This window comes from Salvelinus fontinalis, chromosome 20 (assembly GCF_029448725.1).
Source record: "Salvelinus fontinalis isolate EN_2023a chromosome 20, ASM2944872v1, whole genome shotgun sequence".
In the NCBI taxonomy this organism is placed as follows: Eukaryota; Metazoa; Chordata; class Actinopteri; order Salmoniformes; family Salmonidae; genus Salvelinus; species Salvelinus fontinalis.
Genome location: NC_074684.1, coordinates 38,942,758 through 38,964,154, shown reverse-complemented (window position 1 = coordinate 38,964,154; position 21,397 = coordinate 38,942,758). Strand labels below are relative to the sequence as shown.

At 44.6% G+C, this 21,397-nt stretch overlaps 1 protein-coding gene across 1 annotated transcript in view; it reads left to right on the top strand.

Moving 5' to 3' along the window:
* Positions 1-5,894: 5,894 nt before the first annotated feature.
* Positions 5,895-21,397, top strand: part of LOC129817896 (regulator of G-protein signaling 6-like) — a 51,351-nt gene continuing 35,848 nt past the window's right edge. Inside the window, exon 1 of the mRNA XM_055873493.1 lies at positions 5,895-5,996. Coding sequence (XP_055729468.1) covers positions 5,895-5,996 — 102 coding nt within the window. The remainder of the gene's footprint in view (positions 5,997-21,397) is intronic.

Below are 21,397 nucleotides of genomic sequence, written 5' to 3'. Positions count from 1 at the left end.
GACAGAGGAAGAGAGAGGAAGACAGAGCAGTGTGAACACAGGGCCAATGGCTCCCTGGGTAATAATCAATCCGGCACATCTTTTTTGCAAACGATGAGAGAGACAAACAAATCGTGAGCATCACCGAATGGTCCCCTACTCCCTTATTAGTTCACTACTATTGACCAGAGCCTTATTCCCTATATTGTGCACTGCTATAGACCAAGGAGGACAGAGGAGGACAGAGGAAGACAGGACGAGAGAGGAGGGGAGGAATAAAGAGAAATACAGGAAGAGAGAGGAAGAGAGAGGAAGACAGGAAGATAAAGGGAGAGAGGGAGACAGAGGATGAGAGAGAGGAAGACAAAGGAAGACAGAGGAAGAGAGAGGAAGACAAAGGAAGACAGAGGAAGAGAGAGGAAGACAAAGGAAGACAGAGGAAGAGAGAAGAAGACAGAGGAAGACAGAGCAGTGTGAACACAGGGCCAATGGCTCCCTGGGTAATAATCAATCCGGCTCATCTTTATTGCAAACGATGAGAGAGACAAACAAATCCTGTGCATCCCGGATGGACCCCTATTCCCTATATAGTTCACTACTATTGACCAGAGCCTTATTCCCTACATAGTCCACTACTATAGACCAGAGCCTTATTCCCTATATAGTCCACTACTATAGACCAGAGCCTTATTCCCTACATAGTCCACTACTATTGACCAGAGCCTTATTCCCTACATAGTCCACTACTATAGACCAGAGCCCTATTCCCTATATAGTGCACTACTATAGACCAGAGCCTTATTCCCTACATAGTCCACTACTATAGACCAGAGCCTTATTCCCTATATAGTCCACTACTATAGACCAGAGCCTTATTCCCTACATAGTCCACTACTATAGACCAGAGCCTTATTCCCTTTATAGTCCACTACTATTGACCAGAGCCTTATTCCCTATATAGTGCACTACTATAGACCAGAGCCTTATTCCCTATATAGTCCACTACTATAGACCAGAGCCTTATTCCCTATATAGTCCACTACTATAGACCAGAGCCTTATTCCCTATATAGTCCACTACTATAGACCAGAGCCTTATTCCCTATATAGTCCACTACTATAGACCAGAGCCTTATTCCCTACATAGTCCACTACTATAGACCAGAGCCTTATTCCCTTTATAGTCCACTACTATTGACCAGAGCCTTATTCCCTATATAGTGCACTACTATAGACCAGAGCCTTATTCCCTATATAGTCCACTACTATAGACCAGAGCCCTATTCCCTATATAGTCCACTACTATTGACCAGAGCCCTATTCCCTACATAGTCCACTACTATAGACCAGAGCCCTACTCCCTTTATAGTTCACTACTATAGACCAGAGCCCTATTCCCTATATAGTGCACTACTATAGACCAGAGCCCTATTCCCTATATAGTCCAGTACTATTCACCAGAGCCTTATTCCCTAAATAGTCCACTACTTTTGACCAGAGCCCTATTCCCTACATAGTCCACTACTATTGACCAGAGCCTTATTCCCTACATAGTCCACTACTATAGACCAGAGCCTTATTCCCTATATAGTCCACTACTATAGACCAGAGCCTTATTCCCTACATAGTCCACTACTATAGACCAGAGCCTTATTCCCTACATAGTCCACTACTATTCACCAGAGCCTTATTCCCTACATAGTTCACTACTATAGACCAGAGCCTTATTCCCTACATAGTCCACTACTATTCACCAGAGCCTTATTCCCTACATAGTTCACTACTATTGACCAGAGCCTTATTCCCTACATAGTCCACTACTATTGACCAGAGCCTTATTGTGCATGTGTCAGCATATGGTCTCACAAGGGGTCTGAGGATCTCATCTCGGTACCTATTGGCAGTCAGGCTACCTCTGGCGAGCACATGGAGGGCTGTGCGGCCCCACAAAGAAATGCCACCCCACACCATGACTGACCCATCGCCAAACCGGTCATGCTGGAGGATGTTGCAGGCAGCAGAACGTGTCACGTCTGTCACATGTGCTCATGTGCTCAGTGTGAACCTGCTTTCATCTGTGAAGAGCACAGGGCGCCAGTGGTGAATTTGCCAATCTTGGTGTTCTCTGGCAAATGCCAAACGTCCTGCATGGTGTTGGGCTGTAAGCACAACCCCCACCTGTGGACGTCGGGCCCTCATACCACCCTCATGGAATCTGTTTCTGACCGTTTGAGCAGACACATGCTCATTTGTGGCCTGCTGGAGGTCATTTTGCAGGGCGCTGGCAGTGCAGCTCCTTGCACAAAGGCGGAGGTAGCGGTCCTGCTGCTGGGTTGTTGCCCTCCTACGGCCTCCTCCGCGTCTCCTGATGTACTGGCCTGTCTCCTGGTAGCGCCTCCATGCTCTGGACACTACGCTGACAGACACAGCAAACCTTCTTGCCACAGCTCGCATTGATGTGCCATCCTGGATGAGCTGCACTACCTGAGCCACTTGTGTGGGAAAGCACCGCCAGCATTCAAAAGTGACCAAAACATCAGCCATAGGAACTGAGAAGTGGTCTGTGGTCACCACCTGCAGAATCACTCCTTTTTTGGGGGTGTCTTGCTAATTGCCTATAATTTCCACCTTTTGTCTATTCCATTTGCACAACAGCATGTGAAATGTATTGTCAATCAGTGTTGCTTCCTAAGTGGACAGTTTGATTTCACAGAAGTGTGATTGACTTGGAGTTACATTGTGTTGTTTAAGTGTTCCCTTTATTTTTTTGAGCAGTGTATATATATTTGAACCCCTTTTCTCCCCAATTTCGTGGTATCCAATTGCTAGTAGTTACTATCTTGTCTCATCGCTCTCCGTACGGGAGAGACGAAGGTCGAAAGCCGTGCGTCCTCCGAAGCACAACCCAACCAAGCCGCACTGCTTCTTAACACAGCGCGCCTCCAACCCGGAAGCCAGCCGCACCAATGTGTCGGAGGAAACACCATACACCTAGCGACCCTGGTTAGCGCGCACTGCACCCGGCCCGCCACAGGAGTCGCTAGTGCGCGATGAGACAAGGATATCCCTACCGGCCAAACCCTCCCTAACCCGGACAACTCTTGGCCAATTGTGCGTCGCCCCACGGACCTCCCGGTCGCGGCCGGCTGCGACAGAGCCTGGGCGCGAACCCAGAGTGTCTGGTGGCACAGCTAGCACTACGAAGCAGTGCGCTAGACCACTGCGCCACCCAGGAGGCCCACACTACTTTTGACCTGAGCCCTATGGTCTCCCTATTGGGCTCTGATCAAAAGTAGTGTACTAGGTAGGGAATAGGGTGGCATTTGAGATACATAAACTATTAACTGTTACAGTAGGAGACTTCTAAAGGATCAAAGACTGCACGGGCATGTTGTCAGACCTCATCACAATTCATCTCCGTGTAATTGTAGGAAATGGGGGTTCCAATCGTAAAAGTACTGTGTGTGGCATCATTTACAGTTACGATTCTCAATTCTAGCTCAAATCCAGTCGCATCTTGGCCGTGGTATTCTCCAGGGATAAACAATGGAATGGAGAGTCCAGCCTTGTAGGGAAACAGCTATTGTACATCTCTCAGCCATATTGTTTGTGTCGTTCCGTCGTTTTTTTTTACATGTAAAAAGTTTTCAAGGACCCTCATCTCTGAGTAGATCCTACGGTGTATTACACGGAGTTTGAACAATTTGTGCCGATAGCTGAATAGACTGTGAGAGTTTGTGGGCGTACTGAGGGGGCTCCTCAATGTTACGACTGAGCCTTGTACTGAGAACACTGTGTGCTGCTTGCATTGAGTTATTGTTGAGAAATCCCATGTCGCCAGGCTATAAACTCTAGACTCAATCTCCATAGTCCTGCATTTAAGCAGACATCCTACACCATGATGTAGATGTAGGTATGATCACAACAGTGGAGGCTGCTGATGGGAAAACAGGCTGATAATGAAAGACCCGGAACGGAGCGTATGGAATGGCATCAAACATCTAGAAGCCATGGAAACCATTTGTTTGATACCATTCCACCGACTCCACTCCTGTCATTACCACGAGCCCGTTCTTCTCAATTAAGGTGCCATCAACCTCCTGTTGATCACAGCCTATATACAGGATCACAGATCAGATCAGAGATCAGTTCCACCACACTGTGAGGTCTCAGACCATTGTAATGGAGCTCAGAGCTCAGAGGGAGGAAGATCTAAGGGTAGCAGAGAGACTTTGAGTAGTTGAAGCTGTTTGAACAAAGGCCTGGTACTCTGTGCTGAACCACACTGCAGCAGAGGAGTCATACCAGGTCTGGGCTCACTAAAGTCGTGATCAGAGGCTGTCGCAGACAGGGATAGAGAGGACGGGAAGAGGGGAAGCAGAGAGAGAGAGAGCGAGAGAGAGAGAGAGAGACAGAGACAGAGACAGAGACAGAGACAGAGACAGAGACAGAGAGAGAGAGAGAGATAAATAAATAAATAAATATATATAGAGAGAAAGATGGAGAGAGAAATGATATGACAGGTGCAAACATTGGGCTTCTGACAGTAGTAGAGATGAAGTCCTTTGAACAAAAGCTGACCCTCACAGTTGAACCACACTGTCAGGGCTGGACTGACTAAAGCATTGATCAGACGCAGAGACAGACAGGTTGGATTGTCTCACAGACAGACAGGGTAGAATGTGGAGTCTTTGAAATCCGAGGACAACTTAATGGAGGGCAAAGGGAGAGAGACTTTGTCTGCGGTCCAAACACTTAAAAGACACACCCCATCCCCTCAGCCCTCAACTTAAGTGGACACTTCTGATGACGTAGCATGACATCTGACGAGTGTACACTTGCAGGGCGAGGGGGCAAGGGAGGAAGGAATTATTTTTAAACGGACCGCCGTTGGCCGTAAATTCATCACTCGTTCATCCAGCGAAGGTTGTGGGTGCTTTTATATGCGGTCAATTATAAGTGCATGTCTACTTATATTAAATATATAATTATTAATATACAACTACTGTATGATAGCTAGCAAATGAATTAGCTAACTAACATTAGCCTGCCTACTGTATGATAGCTAGCAAATGAATTAGCTAACTAACATTAGCCTGCCTACTGTATGATAGCTAGCAAATGAATTAGCTAACTAACGTTAGCCTGCCTACTGTATGATAGCTAGCAAATGAATTAGCTAACTAACATTAGCCTGCCTACTGTATGATAGCTAGCAAATGAATTAGCTAACTAACATTAGCCTGCCTACTGTATGATAGCTAGCAAATGAATTAGCTAACTAACGTTAGCCTGCCTACTGTATGATAGCTAGCAAATGAATTAGCTAACTAACATTAGCCTGCCTACTGTATGATAGCTAGCAAATGAATTAGCTAACTAACGTTAGCCTGCCTACTGTATGATAGCTAGCAAATGAATTAGCTAACTAACATTAGCCTGCCTACTGTATGATAGCTAGCAAATGAATTAGCTAACTAACGTTAGCCTGCCTACTGTATAATAGCTAGCAAATGAATTAGCTAACTAACATTAGCCTGCCTACTGTATGATAGCTAGCAAATGAATTAGCTAACTAACATTAGCCTGCCTACTGTATGATAGCTAGAAAATGAATTAGCTAACTAACATTAGCCTGCCTACTGTATGATAGCTAGCAAATGAATTAGCTAACTAACATTAGCCTGCCTACTGTATGATAGCTAGCAAATTAATTAGCTAACTAACATTAGCCTGCCTACTGTATGATAGCTAGCAAATGAATTAGCTAACTAACATTAGCCTGCCTACTGTATGATAGCTAGCAAATTAATTAGCTAACTAACATTAGCCTGCAATCGTCGCAAATTAAATTATCGGGAGTTTCAGGCCCCGGATGGGAACATAATTGCACCCTCGCAAACTCAACTAAAAACGATGGCTGAGGGGCTTACTTTGCAAACGACCCTTGTTTGGCTAATCATTTGGACCGCCCTACAAGATGGCGACGGGGGATTCCCCCAAGGGCATAAGGCAAAGGTAAGTGGATAAGGGTGTGTCTTTTATGAGTTTGAACTGCAGCCATTGAGAGAAAAGAGAGAGATTGAGGGTTAAGGGTGAGAGAGAGATTGAGGGTTAAGGGAGAGAGAAAGAGATGGAGAGTGAAGGGAGAGAGAAAGAGATGGAGGGTGAAGGGAGAGAGAAAGAGATGGAGGGTGAAGGGAGAGAGAAAGAGATGGAGGGTGAAGGGAGAGAGAAGGAGATGGAGGGTGAAGGGAGAGAGAAAGAGATGGAGGGTGAAGGGAGAGAGAAAGAGATGGAGGGTGAAGGGAGAGAGAAAGAGATGGAGGGTGAAGGGAGAGAGAAAGAGATGGGGGGTGAAGGGAGAGAGAAAGAGATGGAGGGTGAAAGGAGAGAGAAAGACATGGAGGGTGAAGGGAGAGAGAGAGAGATTGAGGGTTATAAGGGAGAGAGAGATTGAGGGTTATAAGGGAGAGAGAGAGAAAGAGGGTGAAAGGAGAGAGAGAGAGATTGAGGGTTAAGGGAGAGAGAGAGATTGAGGGTTATAAGGGAGAGAGAGAGATTGAGGGTTATAAGGGAGAGAGAGAGATTGAGGGTTATAAGGGAGAGAGAGAGATTGAGGGTTAAGGGAGAGAGAGAGATTGAGGGTTATAAGGGAAAGAGAGAGATTGAGGGTTAAGGGAGAGAGAGAGATTGAGGGTTATAAGGGAGAGAGAGAGATTGAGGGTTAAGGGAGATTGAGGGATAAGGGAGAGAGAGAGATTGCGGGTTAAGGGAGATTGAGGGATAAGGGAGAGAGAGAGATTGAGGGTTAAGGGAGATTGAGGGATAAGGGAACAGACTGATCCAATGAGGCCAGAGAGGGTAGATGGTTACACAGACTTTTGGCCTCCCATCCTATTCCAACCACCTCTGGTCGGCTTTGTCTTCATGTTACCTGATGAAATTGCTGTACAATATGATCCTGTTGCCATCTAATGCACGTTCAAATGTCATAAATCAACACTGCAGAGCTCTCCCTGTCCTCAGCCGTGCCCTGATTGTATTATTGCTGATGATATCTGGAAATGTACACCCTGACCCATCTACTATTGCTAGCCCCAATTCTGACTTGTGCTCTGATATCTGCTTCACTGATTTCTGCTCGAGTAAAAGCCTGGGTTTTCTGCACGTTAACACTAGAAGCTTATTACCTAAAATGGATCAATTAAAAGTGTGGGTTCACAGCTCCAATCCAGATGTGTTGGTCATTACTGAGACATGGTTAAGGAAGAGTGTTCTGAATACTGATGTTAACCTTTCTGGTTATAACCTTTTTCGGCAAGACAGATCTTCCAAAAAGGTGGGGGAGTAGCAATCTTTACCAAGGATCACCTTCAGTGCTCGGTTGTCTCCACCAAGTCTGTCACCAAACAATTTGATTTGTTGGTTTTAAGTATTAAACTTTCAAATAGCTATTTGTTGACTGTTGCTGGATGTTATCGTCCTCCATCAGCACCGGCCTGTACCCTACCCTAGTTAAGCTCTCTCCTGGCCCCTTACACTAAGTCTGAATTTGTCCTGCCTACTAGGTGAGCTAAAATGGGACATGCTTAAACCACCTGACAAAGTCTTAAAACAATGGGACTCCCTTTCTCTGATTATTAACAATCTCACAAGGTATGACTCCAAACTCCCAGAAAAGGCTACTCTCCTCGATGTTATCCTCAAATAATCCTGATAGGTATCAGTCTGGTGTTTTCTGTAATGACCTTAGTGATCACTGTTTTACAGCCTGTGTTCGTAATGGCTGCTCAGTTAAACGACCTGTCCTGATTTGTCATAGATGCTTACTAAAAAACTTTAATGAGCAAGCGTTCCTTCATAACCTGGCCTCTGAAAAATTATATAGAATCAGCTTGATCCCCTCTGTCGAAGACACTTGGACCTTCTTTTTTAATATTTTCAGGGGTATTGTTAACAAACACACCCCCATAAAGAAAATTTGAATTAAAAACAGGTTCAGCCCCTGGTTCGACCGTGATCTTGCGGAGTTACTCCACCTCAAGAATTGCATTTGGCGAAAGGCTCGGCACACACATACCCAGGCTGACGCTCTCGTTCAGGAAAATAAGAAATAAGTGCACTCAGACTATCCAGAAGGCCAAACTTAGTTACTTTAAGGAGCAGTTCTCTCTCTGTGGGTCTAACCCCAAGAAGTTCTGGATAACGATTAAAGACCTGGAGAATAAACCCTCCTCCTCACAACTGTCCCTCAAAAAAACATCTGGGTCAGATGGTTTAGACCCTTTCTTCTTTAAGGTTGCAGCCCCTGTCATCACCAAGCCTATCTCTTTTAACCTGTCTCTCCTCTCTGGGGAGGTTCCCATTGCTTGGAAGGCAGCCACGGTTGGTCCTTTATTTAAAGGGGGAGATCAAGTTGATCCTAACTGTTATAGGCCTATTTCTATTTTGCCCTGTTTATCAAAAGTTTTGGAATAACTTGTCTATAATCAACTGACTGGCTTTCTTGATGTCTATAGTATTCTCTCTGGTATGCAATCTGGTTTCTGCTCAGGTTATGGATGTGTCACTGCAACCTTAAAGGTCCTCAATGATGTCACCTTTGCCCTTGATTCTAAGCAATGTTGTGCTGCTATTTTTATTGACTTGGCCAAAGCTTTTGATACGGTAGACCATTCCAATCTCGTGGGCCGGCTAAGGAATATTGGTGTCTCAGAGGTCTTTGGCCTGGTTTGCTAACTACCTCTCTCAAAGAGTGCAGTGTATAAAGTCAGAACATCTACTGTCTCAGCCACTGCCGGTCACCAAGGGAGTACCCCAAGGCTCAATCCTAGGCCCCACACTCTTCTTAATTTACCTCAACAACACAGCTCAGGCAGTAGGAAGCTCTCTCATCAATTTATATACAGATGATACAGTCTTATACTCAGCTGACCCATCCCCGGATTTTGTGTTAAACGCTCTACGACAAAGCTTTCTAGTGTCCAACAAGCTTTCTCTGCCCTTAACCTTGTTCTAAACACCTCCAAAACAAAGGTCATGTGGTTTGGTAAGAATAATGTCCCTCTCCCCACAGGAGTGATTATTACCTCTGAGGGTTCAGAGCTTGAGGTAGTCACCTCATACAAGTACTTGGGAGAATGGCTAGAAGGTACACTGTCCTTCTCTCAGCACATATCAAAGCAGCAGGCTAAAGGTAAATCTAGACTTGGTATCCACTGTCGTAATCGCTCCTCTTTCACCCCAGCTTCCAAACTAACCCTGATTCAGAAGATCATCCTACCCATGCTAGATTACGGAGACGTAATTTATAGATCGGCAGGTAAGGGTGCTCTCAAGTGGCTAGATGTTCTTTACCATTCGGCCATCAGATTTGCCACCAATGCTCCTTATAGGACACATCACTGCACTCTATACTCTGTTGATGGTTGATGCTTATTTATAAAAGCCTCTTAGGTCTCACTCCCCCCTATCTGAGATATCTACTGCAGCCCTCATCCTCCACATACAACACCCGTTCTGCCAGTCACATTCTGTTAAAGGTCCCCAATGTACACACATCCCTGGGTCACTCGTCTTTTCAGTTCGCAGTAGCTAGCGACTGGAACGAGCTGCAACAAACACTCAAACTGGACAGTTTTATCTCAATCTCTTCATTCAAAGACTCAATCATGGACACTCTTACTGACAGTTGTGGCTGCTTTGCGTGGTGTATTGTTGTCTCTACCTTCTTGCCCTTTGTGCAGTTGTCTGTGTCCAATAATGTTTAAACCATGTTTTGTGCTGCTACCATGTCGTGCTGCTGCCGTGTTGTGTTGCTGCCATGCTGTGTTGTTGTCTTAGGTCTCTCTTTATGTAGTGTTGTCTCTCTTGTGTGTTATCTTCTTATGGTTGCAGGGGCAGTATTGAGTAGTTTGGATGAAAGGTGCACAGAGGTGCCCAGAGTAAATTACCTGCTCCTCAGTCATAGTTGCTAATATATGCATATTATTAGTATTGGATAGAAAACACTCTGAAGTTTCTAAAACTGTTTGAATTATGTCTGTGAGTATAACAGAACTCATACAGCAGGCAAAAACCTGAGAAAAAATCCAAACAGGAAGTGGAAATTCTGAGGCTGGTCGATTTTCAACCAAGATTATATTGAAATCACAGCGAGATATGGATGAGTTTGCACTTCCTACGGCTTCCACTAGATGTCAATAGTCTGTAGAACCTTGTCTGATGCCTCTATTGTGAAGGGGGGCAATGAGAGGGGAATTAGTCAGGTCTGCCATGACCTGACCATTCTTTGACGCCCGTTCACATGAGAGGGAGCTCTGTTCCATCGCTCATCTGAAGTCAATGTAATTCTCCGGTTGGAACGTTATTCAAGATTTATGTTAAAAACATTCTAAAGATTGATTCAATACATCGTTTGACATGTTTCTACTGTCTGTTACGGAACTTTTGGACATTTCGTCAGCTTTTAGTGAACGCGCTTTCTGACGTTGGATTTGTTTACCAAACACACTACAAAAATAGCTATTTGGACATAAATGATGGACATTACCGAACAAAATGAACATTTCTTGTGGAAGTGGGAGTCCTGGGAGTGCATTCCGACGAAGATCAGCAAAGGTAAGTGAAGATTTATAATGCTTTTTATGAGTTTTGTTGACTGCACAATTTGGCGGGTAACTGTATGGCTTGCTTTTGTGGCTGAACGCTGTTTTCAGATTATTGAATATTGTGTTTTGCTGTAAAGCTTTTTGAAATCTGACACAGCGGTTGCATTGAGAACAAGTGTATCTTTAATTCTATGGAAAACATGTATCTTTCATCAAAGTTTATTATAAGTATTTATGTTATTTGATGTGGCTCTCTGCAATTTCTCAGGATATTTTGGAGGCATTTCTGAACATGGTCGCCAATGTAAACTGAGGTTTTTGGATATAAATATGAACTTAATCGAACAAGACATATATGTATTGTGTAACATGAAGTCCTATGAGTGTCATCTGATGAAGATCATCAAAGGTTAGTGATTCCTTTTATCTTTATTTGTGCTTTTTGTGACTCCTCTCTTTGGCTGGAAAAATGTATCGTTTGTGGTGCTTTCGCTGAAAAGCCTATTTGAAATCGGACACTTTGGTGGGATTAACAACAAGATTACCTTTAAAATGGTATAAGATACATGTATGTTTGAGGAATTTAAATTATGAGATTTCTGTTGTTTGAATTTGGCGCCCTGCACTTTCACTGGCTGTTGGCATATCGATCCCGTTAACGGGATTGCAGCCATAAGAAGTTTTAAGTTCTATATTTTTTTTTTATTTTTTTAAATTTTTAATCCCAGGCCCCGTCCCCACAGGAGGCCTTTTGCCTTTTGGTAGGCCATCATTATAAATAAGAATTTGTTATTTCTGACTTGCCTAGTTAAATACAGGTTAAATAACATTTAAATAACATTTTAAAAAGATGGATAGTAGATACAGGATACAGAAAAACACAACTAAAAAAAGTATGTGGACATCTGCTCATCGAACATCTCATAACAAAATCATGGGCATTAATATGGAGTTGGTCCCCCCTTTGCTGCTACTACAGCCTCCACTCTTCTGGGAAGGCTTTACACTAGATGTTGGAACATTGCTGTGGGGACTTCCATTCAGCCACAAGAGCATTCATGAGGACGGGCACTGATGTTGGGAGCGATAGGCCTGGCTCGCAGTCGGCGTTCCAATTCATTCCAAAGGTTTTCGATAGGGTTGAGGTCAGGGCTCTGTGCAGGCTAGTCAAGTTATTCCACACCGATCAAGACAAACCTTTTCTGTATGGACCTCGCTTTGTGCAGGGTGTTGTTGTCATGCTGAACAGGAAATGGCCTTCCCCAAACTGTTGCCACAAAGTTAGAAGCACAAAATCGTCTAGAATGTCATTGTATGCTGTAGAATTAAGATTTCCCTTCACTGGAACTATGGGGCCCAAACCATGAAAAACAGCCCCAGACCATTGTCCCTCCTCCACCCAACTTTACAGTTGGCACTATCCATTGGGGCAGGTAGCGTTCTCCTGGCATCCACCAAACCCAGAATCGACCGTTGGACTGCCAGATGGTAAAACGTGATTCATCAATCATTTCCACTGCTCCAGAGTCCAAGGCCATTCTACTGCCAATGGTTGTCTATGGAGATTGCATGGCTGTGGGCTCGATTCTATACACCTGTCAGCAATGAGTGTGACTGAAATAGCCAAATCCACTCATTTGAAGGGGGGTCTACATACTTTTGTTTATATAGTGTAGGTTTGGACTGTAACCTGGATTTCAGCAAGACACAGGTAATCAAAGCTAGGTTACCAGGACTGTCAAAAAGGCTTTGGTGTGATGTGAATGACCTTTTCTTGTTTCTCTGAAAGCATTTTCATTTTGGCCAACTGGATAAGGTTAAAACCTTAAGTGTTGAGACAATATATTTCAACCCCAATTATACAAAAATGGAAAGCACAGCATATCACATGTTCTTGTGAGTTAAGTATCTTTAAGATTTGCCCATTGGTTTTCCCTAGTGGAGGTAATGATGATATATTTGTATTTGCATTTATTAAGGATCCCAATTAGCTGTTGCCAAGGTAGCAAATACTCTTCCTGGGGTCCAAACAAATTAAGGCTAAAACTAAAATATACCAACATTACTTGTTCTCTGTCCTGTATGTAGCTCATCCACATGCCTCAAACTAGGGACAGGACACATCCATTTAGAAGCCATGGTAGAGAAATTGCCCAGCTTCACTATAGCATTTCACTGTTTTTCCCTTGGGGATATGCCATCCACAATCCTTGGGCTTAGGGATTGAGACAGCACAAATACGTCTTGTTAAGATATGATGGACAAATCACCCAGTCCTCACTTGGAGATATGGCCATTGATTTTCCCTAGTGGAGGCAATTATAATATCCATGCTACCATAACTTATAGGCCATCCATGGCCCTTAGCCTTGAGCTTGAAAGTGTATAAATGTACACCCCTTGACTTTTTCCACATTTTGTTACGTTACAGCCTTATTCTAAAATGGATTCAATTGTTTTTTTTCTCTCATCAATCTACACACAATACCCCATAATGACAAAGCAGAAAAAGCTTTTTAAACATTTTGGCAAATGTATTAAAAGTTAAAAACTGAAATATTACATTTACATAAGTATTCAGACCCTTTACTCAGTACTTTGTTGAAGCACCTTTGGCAGTGATTACAAGCTTGGCACACCTGTATTTGGGGAGTTTCTCCTGTTATTCTCCGCAGATCCACTCAAGCTCTGTCAGATTGGATGGGGAGCATTGCTGCACAGCTATTTTCAGGTCTCTACAGAGATGTTTGATCGGGTTCAAGTCCAGGCTCTGGCAGGGCCACTCAAGGACATTCAGTCACTCCTGCGTTGTCTTGGCTGTGTGCTTAGGGTCGATGTCCTGTTGGAAGGTAAACCTTTGCCCCAGTCTGAGGTCCTGAGCGCTCTGGAGCAGGTTTTCATCAAGGATTTCGCTGTACTTTGCTCCATTCATCTTTCCCTCGATCCTGACTAGTCTCCCAGTCCCTGCAGCTGAAAAACATCCCCACAGCATGATGCTGCCACCCCCATGCTTCACCGTAGGGATGGTGCCAGGTTTCCTCCAGACGTGACGCTTGGCATTCAGGCCAAAGAGTTCAATCTTGGTTTAATCAGACCAGAGAATCTTCTTTCTCATGCTCAGAGTCCTTTAAGTGTCTTTTGACAAACTCCAAAGAGGCTGTCGTGTGCCTTTTACTGAGGAGTGGCTTCCGTCTGGCCACTCTACTATAATGGCCTGATTGATGGAGTGCTGCAGAGATGGGTGTCCTTCTGGAAGGTTCCCCCATCGCCACAGAGGAACTCTGGAGCTCTATCAGAATGACCATTGGGTTCTTGGTCACCTCCCTGATCAAGGCCCTTCTCCCCTGATTGCTCAGCTTGGTCGGGTAGCCAGCTCTAGGAAGAGTCTTGGTGGTTCCAAACTTCTTCCATTTAAGAATGATGGAGTCCACTGTGTTATTGGGGACCTTCAATGCTGCAGAAATGTTTTGATACCCTTCCCCAGATCTGTGCCTTGACACAATCCTGTCTCGGAGCTCTACGGACAATTCCTTCAACCTCATGGCTTAGTTTTGCTCTGACATGCGGGCGTGTGGGCCTTTACAAATCATGTCCAATCAATTGAATTTACCACAGGTGGACTCCAATCAAGTTGTAGAAACATCAAGGATGATCAATGGAAACAGGATGCATCTAAGCTCTACTTCGAGTTTCATAGCAAAGGGTCTCTATTTACTTATGTAAATAAGGTATTCGTTTAAAATATATATATAATAATACATTTGCTAAAATATCTAAAAACCTGTTTTCGCTTTGTCATTATGCGGTATGGTGTGTAGATTGATGAGAAATTGTTCTTATTTAATCCGTTTAAGAATAAGGCTGTAGTGTAAAAAAAAAAAAAAAATGTAGAAAAAGGGTAAATTGGGTCTGAATACTTTTGTGTATACTTGTATAGCAATACTGGAGCACCCTCCTTCTCTGTGAACGTGGATCCCTATGAGATGCTGTGATAGAGGAAAACAGTCTGAAACAAATGCACTGTTCCAGGAGAAGTGAGCCCTTATCTCCATGGACCACTCAGACACTGGGTTGAGTCTGTGGACTCAGAGCACCAGAGTATTCTGGCAGGCACTGAGCTTTTCTAACTTTCCACTAAGGCTAAAGGTCCAACAGCAATAGCACAGTGTAGCCTACTGTAAGTATTTATGGCAATTGTGTTGAGATGATAAAAAAAGAAAAACTTCTGATATAGTGCAACTATAGGATTTACCAACAATACAGGTACAATCCCTCCTGAAAAACACCAAGAGGAGAAAATACAGGATTACAAGACTATAGAAAAACACACACAGAGAGAGAGAGACAGAGAGAGGGAGAGAGAGAGGGAGAGACAGGGAGAGAGGGAGAGAGAGAGAGAGAGAGAGAGAGAGAGAGAGAGAGAGAGAGAGAGAGAGAGAGAGAGAGAGAGAGAGAGAGAGAGAGAGAGAGAGAGAAAGACAGACAGACAGACAGACAGAGAGAGAGGGAGATACAGACAGAGAGAGAGGGAGATACAGACAGAGAGAGAGGGAGATACAGACAGAGAGAGAGGGAGATACAGACAGAGAGAGAGGGAGATACAGACAGAGAGAGAGAGAGAGAGAGAGACAGAGAGAGAGAGGGAGATACAGACAGAGAGAGAGGGAGATACAGACAGAGAGAGAGGGAGATACAGACAGAGAGAGAGAGAGACAGAGAGAGAGAGAGAGAGAGAGAGAGGGAGATACAGACAGAGGGAGAGGGAGATACAGACAGAGAGAGAGAGAGACAGAGAGACAGAGAGAGAGGGAGATACAGACAGAGGGAGAGGGAGATACAGACAGAGGGAGAGAGAGAGACAGAGAGACAGAGAGAGGGAGGGAGATACAGACAGAGAGAGAAATGAAGCTCCTTATGGAAAATCAAGAGACACTTTTTGCTGACTATTACAAAAATGGGAACATCAGCAACCTTATCTTCCACACAAACCATCCCCAGGCATGGCACAGTGCTATATTAGCACACTACCCCCCTGTTAAGAGAGGGGGGGTTAACGAGGGGTGGAAACTCAGGATTCTTGACAACGAGGACGAGGAGTCAGCTAATATAAATCTCTATAAGTGTCACGTTCCTGACCTATTTCTGTTAGTTTGTTATGTGTGTTAGTTGGTCAGGACGTGAGGTTGGGTGGGCATTCTATGTTTTCTGTTTCTGTGTTGGTTTTGGGTTGCCTGGTATGGCTCTTAATTAGAGGCAGGTGTTTGGCGTTCCTCTAATTAAGAGTCATATTTAGGTAGGCGTTGTCACAGTGTTCGTTGTGGGTGATTGTCTTCCTTGTCTGTGTTTGTACACCACGAGGGACTGTTTACGGTTTGTTCGGTTTGTGTAGCTTATGTTCCTATTCGTGCGTTTTCTTGTTTTATGTAAGTACGTCGTCTAGGTCTGTCTACACCGTTTGTTGTTTTTGTTAGTTTATCAAGTTCGTGTTTTCGTTAAATAAATATGTCTTTTCACTACGCTGCGCCTTGGTTCCCTCAATACTCCTCCTCTTCCGAAGATGAAGAGGAGGAGGAATGCCGTTACTATAAGTCTGGAACAGTAATTGTACAGGGCAACCACAAACAGTTTCAGCTGGACTTTCACCTAATCAAAGAATTAGCCCAGCAGGAGAAGCTCTCCCTTGATAAAGATACCCCCACCCCAAGTGGGTCAGACCAAACCTCTTCACCATATAACCCCACAGACGAGCAACCCTCAGCAGACAGTCAACCTCCCAGTACAGAGTACTTCTCCCTCATTGAAATGAAGGATAAATTCACCCAGCTGGAGGTAAGGCAGGTGGAGCTGGAACAGCAGGTGATCACACTCCAGTCAGCACAGACCCAGACAACAGTCCAGCACAACAACACCCCCTTAACCAGACCTGGAGAGCTGGAGGTGGAGAGAGACATATCTGCACTATGGACAGTGGTGAGACAACATCAACAGGAGAAAGAGCAGGAGCAGGAGAAGAACAGAGCACTAGAGGAGAGGATCAGACTACAGGAGGAGAGGGAGAGGGGGATGGAGGAGAGGATCAGACTACAGGAGGAGAGGGAGAGGGGGACGGAGGAGAGAATCAGACTGCTGGAGGAGAGGTTGAGGGGGATGGCATGTGACAGAGAACAACCCACTAGGGAGGTGGCCATCCCCACAGAGACGCCAGCAGAACAGCCCACCTCAGCACCCTACAAATGTCTCGACACCACAGCAGAACAGTCCACACCAGACCCTTGACCATAGAAACGACATCACAACAGAACAGACAAAAGAAAAACCCCAAGCCCAGCAGCTCTCACCCCCTCTGAGCACCCCCCCTGTCAGCCACCCTGATAGCCCTCCTGACAACCCCCCCACACCCACTGAGGACAAACACAAGACACAGATTGTCCTTCTTATGGACTCTAATGGTAGATTTTTAGAAGAAAAAAAACTTTTTCCCAAACACAGTGTGTCTAAACTCTGGTGTCCAAACACCCAGCGCGCCCTAGACCTTCTGTCTGAGGACAAACTAGGGTCACCCAGCCACATAATAATACACACAGGCACAAACGACCTGAGAGCACAGCAGGAAAGGGTGGCCACAGCACTGAAGGGAGTGATTGAAAAAGCTTCTTCTACTTTCCCCAACGCACAAGTGGTTATCTCCACCCTGCTACCACGAAAAGACTTCCACCCTGCTACAATACAGCGGGTAAACGCAAGCATTTCCCGTGACTGTGCCTCAAAACCAAATGTTCTTCTGGCCCACCACTCCACCCTGGACTTGAACAGCCTCTATGACCAGGTCCACCTCTACAAGGCAGCAGTGCCCACCTTTGCCCGGACTCTAAAGGACATCGCTCTCAAACGAAGCCCCAACACTTCACACAGGAGCAACAGATCAATAGACACCCCACCCAGACCAGCGAGACACCCTCCAAGACCTCCAGGACCCCGCCCTGGACCTACACACCCCCCCCACATCAACCATGCCCACACCCAATTTAGGCCCCCTCAGATCAGACCCATGCCACTCCTGCCCACCCCATGCACCCCACCCCCGCAAAGAGGGCATCAACATGGAAGTCACACATACGCCCAGGTAGTGAGCGGGCAAACAGGCCCAACCCCCACTCTTACACTCGCCCAAGCCAACGGCATGTACCAGATGCTCAGCAGGCTCTGCTCACACTTACTGGCCTGAGGCCAAACCCCGACCAACAACATTGGACACTTTATGGAACAAAAAGCCTTCACTATATCATCCTGGAATATCCAAGGTCTGAGGTCATCTGCCTTTGGCCTAAAGAGCAGGAACCCGGACTTCACCAAAGAAATCGGTAATGCAGACATTGTCATCCTGCAAGAAACCTGGTACAGAGGAGACGGACCCACTGGTTGCCCTCTAGGTTACAGAGAGCTGGTAGTCCCATCCACCAAACTACCAGGTGTGAAACAGGGAAGGGACTCAGGGGGAATGCTAATTTGGTATAGAGCAGACCTAACTCACTCCATTAAATTAATCAAAACAGGAACATTTTACATTTGGCTAGAAATTCAAAAGGAAATTATCTTAACAGAGAAAAATGTCATCCTGTGTGCTACCTATATCCCCCCACTAGAATCCCCATACTTTAATGAAGACAGCTTCTCCATCCTGGAGGGGGAAATCAATCACTTCCAGGCCCAGGGACATGTATTAGTCTGTGGCGACCTAAATGCCAGAACTGGACAGGAACCTGACACCCTCAGCACACAGGGGGACAAACACCTACCTGGAGGTGACAGCATTCCCTCCCCCATATGCCCACCTAGGCACAACTATGACAACATAACCAACAAAAACGGGTCACAACTCCTGCAGCTCTGTCGCACGCTGGGTATGTACATAGTCAATGGTAGGCTTCGAGGGGACTCCTATGGTAGGTACACCTATAGCTCATCTCTTGGCAGTAGCACTGTAGACTACTTTATCACTGACCTCAACCCAGAGTCTCTCAGAGCGTTCACAGTCAGCCCACTGACACCCCTATCAGACCACAGCAAAACCACAGTCTACTTGAACAGAGCAATACTCAATCATGAGGCATCAAAGCCAAAAGAACTGAGTAACATTAAGAAATGCTATAGATGGAAGGAATGCAGTTTGGAAACCTACCAAAAAACAATTAGGCAACAGCAAATTCAATCACTTTTAGACAACTTCCTGGGTAAAACGTTCCACTGCAATAGTGAAGGTGTAAACTTGGCAGTAGAAAATCTTAACAGTATATTTGACCTCTCAGCTTCCCTATCAAATCTAAAAATCTCAAATAGAAAACCGAAGAAAATGAACAACAATGACAAATGGTTTGATAAAGAATGCAAAAGTCTAAGAAATAAATTGAGAAACCTGTCCAACCAAAAACATAGAGACCCGGAAAACCTGAGTCTACGCCTTCACTATGGTGAATCACTAAAACAATACAGAAATACACTACGAAAAAAGAAGGAACAGCACGTCAGAAATCAGCTCAATGTAATTGAAGAATCCATAGACTCTAACCAATTCTGGGAAAATTGGAAAACACTAAACAAACAACAACACGAAGAATTATCTATCCAAAATGGAGATGTATGGGTAAACCACTTCTCCAATCTTTTTGGCTCTATAACAAAGAATAAAGAGCAAAAACACATACATGATCAAATACAAATCCTAGAATCAACTATTAAAGACTACCAGAACCCACTGGATTCTCCAATTACCTTGAATGAGTTACAGGACAAAATAAAAACCCTCCAACCCAAAAAGGCCTGTGGTGTTGATGGTATCCTTAATGAAATGATCAAATATACAGACAACAAATTCCAATTGGCTATATTAAAACTCTTTAACATCGTCCTTAGCTCTGGCATCTTCCCCAATATTTGGAACCAAGGACTGATCACCCCAATCCACAAAAGTGGAGACAAATTTGACCCCAATAACTACCGTGGAATATGCGTCAACAGTAACCTTGGTAAAATACTCTGCATTATCATTAACAGCAGACTCGTACATTTCCTCAATGAAAACAATGTACTGAGCAAATGTCAAATTGGCTTTTTACCAAATTACCGTACAACAGACCATGTATTCACCCTACACACCCTAATTGACAACCAAACAAACCAAAACAAAGGCAAAGTCTTCTCATGCTTTGTTGATTTCAAAAAAGCCTTCGACTCAATTTGGCATGAGGGTCTGCTATACAAATTGATGGAAAGTGGTGTTGGGGGTAAAACATACGACATCATAAAATCCATGTACACAAACAACAAGTGTGCGGTTAAAATTGGCAAAAAACACACACATTTCTTCACACAGGGTCGTGGGGTGAGACAGGGATGCAGCTTAAGCCCCACCCTCTTCAACATATATATCAACGAATTGGCGCGGGCACTAGAACAGTCTGCAGCACCCGGTCTCACCCTACTAGAATCCGAAGTCAAATGTCTACTGTTTGCTGATGATCTGGTGCTTCTGTCACCAACCAAGGAGGGCCTACAGCAGCACCTAGATCTTCTGCACAGATTCTGTCAGACCTGGGCCCTGACAGTAATTCTCAGTAAGACCAAAATAATGGTGTTCCAAAAAAGGTCCAGTCGCCAGGACCACAAATTCCATCTAGACACCGTTGCCCTAGAGCACACAAAAAACTATACATACCTCGGCCTAAACATCAGCACCACAGGTAGCTTCCACAGAGCTGTGAACGATCTGAGAGACAAGGCAAGAAGGGCATTCTATGCCATCAAAAGGAACATAAATTTCAACATACCAATTAGGATCTGGCTAAAAATACTTGAATCAGTCATAGAGCCCATTGCCCTTTATGGTTGTGAGGTCTGGGGTCCGCTCCCCAACCAAGATTTCACAAAATGGAACAAACACCAAATTGAGACTCTGCATGCAGAATTCTGCAAAAATATCCTCCGTGTACAACGTAGAACACCAAATAATGCATGCAGAGCAGAATTAGGCCGATACCCACTAATTATCAAAATCCAGAAAAGAGCCGTTAAATTCTACAACCACCTAAAAGGAAGCGATTCCCAAACCTTCCATAACAAAGCCATCACCTACAGAGAGATGAACCTGGAGAAGAGCCCCCTAAGCAAGCTGGTCCTGGGGCTCTGTTCACAAACACAAACACACCCCACAGAGCCCCAGGACAACAACACAATTAGACCCAACCAAATCATGAGAAAACAAAAAGATAATTACTTGACACATTGGAAAGAATTAACAAAAAAACAGAGCAAACTAGAATGCTATTTGGCCCTAAACAGAGAGTATACAGTGGCAGAATACCTAACCACTGTGACTGACCCAAACTTAAGGAAAGCTTTGACTATGTACAGACTCAGTGAGCATAGCCTTGCTATTGAGAAAGGCCGCCGTAGGCAGACATGGCTCTCAAGAGAAGACAGGCTATGTGCTCACTGCCCACAAAATGAGGTGGAAACTGAGCTGCACTTCCTAACCTCCTGCCCAATGTATGACCATATTAGAGACACATATTTCCCTGAGATTACACAGATCCACAAAGAATTCGAAAACAAATCCAATTTTGATAAACTCCCATATCTACTGGGTGAAATTCCACAGTGTGCCATCACAGCAGCAAGATTTGTGACCTGTTGCCACCAGAAAAGGGCAACCAGTGAAGAACAAACACCATTGTAAATACAACCCATATTTATGTTTATTTATTTTAACTTGTGTGCTTTAACCATTTGTACATTGTTACAACACTGCAT